Source organism: Gadus macrocephalus, chromosome 23 (assembly GCF_031168955.1).
Source record: "Gadus macrocephalus chromosome 23, ASM3116895v1".
NCBI classification, from domain to species: domain Eukaryota; kingdom Metazoa; phylum Chordata; class Actinopteri; order Gadiformes; family Gadidae; genus Gadus; species Gadus macrocephalus.
Window position 1 is genome coordinate 10,698,420 of NC_082404.1, and position 7,491 is coordinate 10,705,910.

General features: G+C 42.1%; 1 protein-coding gene across 1 annotated transcript in view; it reads left to right on the plus strand.

Moving 5' to 3' along the window:
- The window catches only part of nrp1a (neuropilin 1a), a 53,277-nt gene extending 48,789 nt beyond the window's left edge, over positions 1-4,488 (plus strand). Inside the window, 5 exon segments of the mRNA XM_060045767.1 lie at positions 175-345; positions 900-1,177; positions 1,573-1,669; positions 1,841-1,894; positions 2,437-4,488. Coding sequence (XP_059901750.1) covers positions 175-345; positions 900-1,177; positions 1,573-1,669; positions 1,841-1,894; positions 2,437-2,723 — 887 coding nt within the window. The 3' untranslated portion in view covers positions 2,724-4,488.
- Positions 4,489-7,491: the final 3,003 nt, after the last annotated feature.

Sequence of the window (7,491 nt, forward strand, 5' to 3'; positions counted from 1 at the left end):
AGCCAAGCCTTCGGTCGCTCTTGGCAACGTCTCTGTTTGTAATCATTTAGAACTGTACTGTTTAAGTATCAGGGTCATTGGTGTACATGACTAATCATAATTAAAAGTGATTAGTACCATTCATTAGAATCACAGCGATGGTGAAGATAGGGAGTGTGTTTCCCTGCTGACGGGTTCTGTGTATCCGTCCCCCCTGCACAGCCTTCCTGTGGTTCGCCTGTGACTTCGGCTGGGCCAGCGACCCCTCCTTCTGCAGCTGGACGTCCGAGGACACAGGATCCAGGTGGCAGATCCAGTCCAGCGGAACCCCCACCCTCAACACCGGCCCAAACATGGACCACACAGGTGAGGATCACAATTACAAGATCGAATCACCGTGGACATCAAAAATCCATTGTATAATGTCGATACGCAGTCCAAGGAAGCATGAATGCATGCATTAATTTATGCATATTAATTCAAATGTGTTCATTGATATGTATACTAATTGAGATCCTAGTTCACTCATCATCGATTCTTCCCACGCATAAAATGCTTAAGATGGATGGCAATCGAGGATAATGACATTTAAAAATTCTGCATGGCTGGGTTGCTCACTACGATATAGGTAGTACAAGGACTGTTAGTGTACTGCATTTGAATTTTAAAATGTGGCACTTAAAATGTTAGTACTTAGCATTGTGTAGCGTCTTATCCTAGCCATCTTTGTTGTACATGGGATACGGGTTAACCTAGCAATTGTAAGTGCTTGGTACTTACTGTACCCACAGCGGTATAATGTTTCTCTTTCTTCTGACAAATGTACTTATTGTAAGCCGCTTCGGATAAAAGCGTCTGCTAAACGCCCTGAGCGCTAATGTAAATGTAAAACTCACACTGCCGCCGCATCTCTCTGGCAGGGGGCTCCGGTAACTTCATCTACACGCTGGCCACCGGCCACCAGGAGACGGCGGTGGCGCGTCTGGTCAGCCCCATGGTGAGCTCCCCCGCCGCCGACCTCTGCGTCTCCTTCTGGTACCACATGTTCGGCCCGCGCATCGGCATGCTGCACCTGAAGCAGCGCAAGCAGACCCCCGAAGGGCCCGCCGACGTCGTGCTGTGGACCGTCAGCGGTCACCAGGGCAACCGCTGGAGGGAAGGCCGCATTCTCATCCCGCACTCCAACCAACCCTACCAGGTGAGCCCTCCGGGGGAGACAGACGGAAAAGGGGGGCGGGGGGGGGGGGGATCTGTGAGGAATAACGATTGGGGAAGAGGAGACGGGATGAGGGGTTAACTGATGTCTGGGTTAAAATGCCTGCACTGTGCTCACGTTCTGTTCTGTATGGGTCAGTTACTCATGTCGGTTAACGTCGGGTGTTTGGGTTTTTGTTCATGTCTGAGACCTAAAATATCGGACAATTATCCATCAAATAAAATGTAGTTGAAGGAATGTATTGGGGACCGTCGTAAGAGTCTTGAAGGTAGTGCGTGAGCATGTGATCTTATTATTGTTCACTGTTGCCCCGTGACCTGAGGATTTGTCGGAAGCTCGCCTCAACCGGGATGTGTGGTTCTCCTCTTTTCTTCCAGGTGGTGATTGAGGGGCTGGTGGAGAGGAAGAGCTGGGGAGACATCGCTGTGGACGACATAAAGATTCTGGACGGCATCAGCATGGCCGAATGCCACGGTACGTCGTGAGTCTCTGAAAGCTCCCCGGTCTAGACGATCGGCGTGTTGAAATAGTGTGAGATGGGGCTGGAAGAAGGAATGGAGATAAATATATCAACGTTTGCTACGGATGCCCTTGGACCCTGTTTCGGTGCGTTGCTGCGTTCTGATTGGTTCTCTGTTTCAACAGATCCGTTTGTGCCCACGGAGCCAATGTTGCCGGAAGATCGACTCAATAAAATCAGTAAGTCTTCTCAAAACTTCTTCTGATAGGATTCTGGTTTAAAAAGTCCTTCGCTTCTGTTCAACCAAATATTACACAAGTTGTTTTTTGAAAATTCCAAACTAATCTATTATCGAATTTTCGGCCATACTTGTTAGGCCTTGCATAATGAAATATTTTTCCTTTTTGCAAAAAACATCAATAAGAAAATTGTACCTATCTAGAAAACTAAGAATGAGGGCTTGAAAATGTTTGGCCAAATCTTTAATAAAATGTTGTGGAATATTATTAAACAGTTGAAGACTAAGTCCATAAAACTTTATCATATATGATACTATTTTATCATAAGGGTGAATTATCCCTTTCATTTGGTCCATGCTGAAGTCCTTATGTGTGGACAAACTTAAAGGGTTTAATAATTATTCACCCTAACAAAACATAATATTTCATTAACATTATGATTGACGCTATAATATCACAGTAAGGGTAACATTATAATCATCAGCCGTTTAAACCCAAATGAAGGAACCGACGTTGACCTTTCCCCCGTGTCTCCCCCCCAGTCGAGGAGACCACCGACTACCCGGACCTGGTGGTGAGCAACGAGATCAGCGGGCCGGGCAACATGCTGAAGACCCTGGACCCCATCCTCATCACCATCATCGCCATGTCCGCCCTGGGCGTCTTCCTGGGCGCCATCTGTGGCGTGGTGCTGTACTGCGCCTGCTCGCACGGCGCCATGTCGGACCGCAACCTCTCGGCGCTGGAGAACTACAACTTTGAGCTGGTGGACGGCGTGAAGCTAAAGAAGGACAAGCTCAACGTACAGAACTCGTACTCTGAGGCGTGAGGAGATGGAGGAGGAGGAGGAGAAGGAGGAGGAGGAGGAGGAGGAGGAGGAGGAGGAGGAGGAAGAGTGTTTTTTGTGTGGCAGGGAGGACGCGCAGTGCCGAGCGCCAATCTCCAAGATTGTAGCGCGAGACTGAAGGCATACTCTCTCCCCGTATATATATAGCTATCTATATCAGTGAGTGGCCGGGCTAAAGGGACTGCCAGTGTTGCTAGCTCACTGGATGATTGACAGGTTCAGGAACCAACGGGAAGTTCAGACTGATCCACGCTTTTCTCAGGAGCAACAGTAAAATAAAAAAGAACCTACCAGTAGGGGGCACTGTGTACAAATCAAATACAAGAAAAAAAAAACTATGTACAGATGATTTAGAAGATGATATTTTAATTTTGTATTTTGATTTTCATTCACTTTTACAATCGGATGCTGGTGTTGAGACCAATTTATTATAATGTTTAAAGTATTTATCATTGGGAGGAAACCAGTTTTTTGTTTTTGTTTTTGTACGATCAGTTCTAGGAAGGTCTGTTTGTTTGTTTCCATGGTTTTAAAGAGACGTGTCGAAATCCTAATTGATGAACCATACCTTTGCTATATCTGTGGAGTTACACCATGGCATACAGGGTTTGTCCAACCTATTACCCCCTCTGCACCTCTTTCTATGAGCGCCCCAACCCCCGCCCCAACCCCCATACACACCCACACCAACACCCACCCTTGTCATTGCCACCCCCTTTCCCTCCAAAGTGAGGGCCCAACCTGAAAACAGAGTATGGTTCTGACAGTGCCTTTAGTACATCATTGTTGGCGTCATCTATAAGCGTTTGTTTTCTTTGTTTCCTTCTTTTTTTGTATTTCATCCGCACCTCACTTAAGTTATGATTAAAATGAAAATGAGAGGGCCACGTTCTCTCTCAAGAAGGATTCCCCCAATGGGGTCCAATCTGCTTTCGTTCATTTTGTTCTGTTCGGTTCCGTTCACCTTTTGTTTGTTCTTCTGTTAAAAAAAAAAACCATGTTCTGTAAATATGTTTTAATATATTACATTACCTTTTTCTTTTTTTTTTACAAGAAAGTAAAAAAAGAAAAAAAATCAGCTGCAGTATTGCTTTCTTTCATGGGTCGTTTGTATGTGTGTGTGTGTGTGTAGTTTACAATCGTATGACGGTGCCGTGTTAATGCTTTTAGTTTTTAGACTGCGTCGCTCTGAGGCAACGAGAGTCGGGGGCCGTCGCAATATGCCCACTGCTGCCGTTATAGCCCATTCAGTGCAAACTCAAACTGATGTGCAAACTCAAAAAGAGCCTTTCCTGCCATTTTTCATTGCAGCACCCCTGTCACAAAAGGCACTAAATCGCCAATGAAATGGTAGGAAACTAATAAAAGCAATTTACATGAGAATGACCCACATGCAACCACTTTTATTATCTCTATCTCTCTCTCTTGCTCTCTTTCTCTGTCTCTCTATCGCTCTCTCTCCCTGACACACACACACACACACACAACACAAATATGGCATTACAAGGCAAGGTTTCCTATGGTGACAGATGTGGTATATTGTGGAGAATGTCAAGAAACCAAAAAGAAAACAAAGACATGACACATTGTCATTTGAGCTTTGTTGTTGTCATGGACTGACTTGGTCACCTATAAACGTCACTGTGGATTTCTCTCTCTCTCTCTCTCTCTCTCTCTCTCTCTCTCTCTCTCTCTCTCTCTCTCTCTCTCTCTCTCTCTCTCTCTCTCTCTCTCTCTCTCTGGACAATGCAGCTTTGAATGCACTTTCAACACTGAATCTCTCCATAGTGGAGTTCATCACTGGGCAGGCGGATTTGAAAATAAGCTAAGTGGCTAAGTGAGAAGAATGTTGCCAGCTAGCCAGACCTAGAGAGGAACATTGGCCCAGTTTGTATTATAGACATATGCTGTATTGTAGCTAACGGTCTCTAGAGCCGCAGAACAAGTTTACTCTTTATGTGTTTCCCATGTAGCAGCCAGAGCATGGTGATGTCATGAAAGGAAAGGACTAACCCTAACCCTAACTTCTTTAGGTCACGGTCATGTAGCCTGACCTCTGCGTGATACTTTATTTTTTTTCCTTACCAAAGGATCGCGGTTACACTCTCTTGCCACTAGAGGGTGTTTCTCTAGCACATTGACAACTCAATCAACTCCCACAACTAACTGACTTTTGTATTGCCAGTATACTCTTCCCCCCCCACACACACACACACACATACTACAGGCTGCCAATGTTCAGAAAATTAAAAAAAAAAAACTTTAGGGGATGTGATGGTCTGTTTTTTCTTTTTCCTATTTTTTATCTTTAAAAAATATAAGGAAATACATGTGTACTTCTTCTCATATGTGGACTCTTTTAAATTGCTTCTTGCAAACCGATGGACTGAAAACATTCAAAGCAAGGGTTTTTATTAAGAATTTAAAAGAAGGGGAAAGAACTGCATTTGATGTGAACTCCATTTGAGATTGACAATATCAGGACTTTGGAAGGGATCCCAATGGGGCGCCTCGGTGGAACTCTGTGGCTTCTGCACCACAATAATCAGACTGGATGCTGAGGACTGAATACTTTTTATTATTTAATTATAATCAATGTTCTTTGTTTCGTCTGTGTGCTGTGGTGAACACACGCTTGACTGTTTTATTTTGGGTCCATTCATTTACACTCTCTCTGACCCCCAACACCGAAACCATGCGAGTTTCTGGGTTATAGGGGACTGTAGCTTGTACAACTCTCTGCTAAGCTAGCGAAAAAGGATACTGTAGCGTGGACTTGACAGGAAACTATGTTGCACTGATGAGTATATTAAAGAAGTGTATGTGTTTCTAGCTTTCATTTGCAAAAAAAAAAGAAGAAAAAATATCCAAAAACACTCTAAACTTGTGTTCATTTCTCTCTAATCTTTTTATATAGAGTTTCAGATTATGTGATACTATTCTGAAATGTACAAAAAAGTCTTATTAAGATGTTCTCATGATGGAAAAAGGCATAACGCATCACCCTGCAGCAACATTTACCCCCACCTCCGCATTCCCTTCATTTACATGATTGCATCATTTTGTACTGTCAATCAATTTTTGTGCAAATTTAGTTTTCGTTTTTTTTTTACAAGAACAAAAAATACCTTTTATTTTCAATACTGCTTCTGTAATTTGCTGTCGTAGGAAAAAAAAAAATAATAAACAGCAAAGCCTTAAAAAATTAAAGGCACACTAGTCCTACACTTCTTTCCTAAAAGAGCCAATGAACCCACAACCGTGACGTATGGAAATAGAAAATGCATTTCCTGCAGAAAAAGGGCTCAGTGCTATCGTGCAAAGTGATGAAGAGGAACTTATTTTTCAGGAATATTTCATTTAATATGAGAGCATGATCATGAGAAAGTACAGGCAGCAAAGTTACCAAGGATATATTCAGTGAGACAATGGAGGACCAAGATACTGAGCATCAGACTTTGTGGCCACAATGGCAATGCAGCGATCTTAATAGCTCTCAGTCAGAGAGAGGACGAGAGCTATAGGTACAGGGAGAATGTATACAATTCCTTTTAATGTGAATAGTAATTATATGAACAGGGTTAATATTATTTGTATATAATTGTATATTATAGTTATGATTGATATTTCAACGACACAAAGGGAAGTTAAATTAAAAAAAAAATCTGTCTGTTAAATCAAAAGTCCAAATAAAGTAAACAATGCAAACATGCATACCATTTAAAAAATGTAAATGGTTGGAAACAAATAAAGTGAAGAGTTAATGGTTAAAGTAATAAAGTTTGAATACATTTGCGATCAAATATAGAATAGCTGAGCTGATAAAGTTTAGAATGGTTTCATCAAGTCAGTCTTACAATTTGAATACAATTTTTTTCGAGTGATCTGATGGTAATATTTTTTATTTTTACGAGCCATCTGATTTGCTAAAGAAATCTCGTTTGTGACCAAATAAATGTGGAATAAAGGAATGGACTTGAGTGTTGCAAAAAAAATAAGAACATAACGACACAAAGCTAAGCAAACAGGGGAGGCAAAGTTTACCAGCTGTTCGTCTACTTCTCTAACAGTTATGAATGGTTTCTTCTTTCACATAATGGCCAACACCATATAAGGTAAACACCATATAAGGTAAACCAGCCCACAAATACAGTGGGTAGCAACACTCCTAACCTAATGTGTTGTGAATGCATAGAGGCCTCTGTCGAATGATCCTTGTGGTATGGTCGTCTTAGGCTAGAAATGACTCAGAGTGGTAAATGTTCAACACATGGTTTATTCTAACAGAGACACATGGTAATCAAGCTTGCTACCTGAAACAGGCCTCTGGAGGTGGTTCATGAAGCAACACAGGTAAACAAACAGTTTATATTGGGAGTGGACGGAATGGTAAATAAGCCACGCCTATATGTTCGAATTGGGTCCGTCTTGGCTTTAGCGGAACTGGCAAAGTGGCCATGTTTGTAGTCTTTAACTTATCTACAAAACCATAAAACCTTATATGGTGTTGTCCATTATGTGAAAGAAGAAACCATTCATAACTGTTAGCTTGAAACATGTCATCAGAAATAGCATAGACTAAAATAATTTCATTCCCCCCTTTGAGGCTGAAAGACACAAGTAATGTAAACAAAATGCACATAACAATTAATAATTGCTATAGGACAGAAAATGTCACTGAAAGAACTCCATGTACAAAAATGCAAGGCATTAGAAAAATATTGATTATTTGATTGGTGGCTGGCATCCT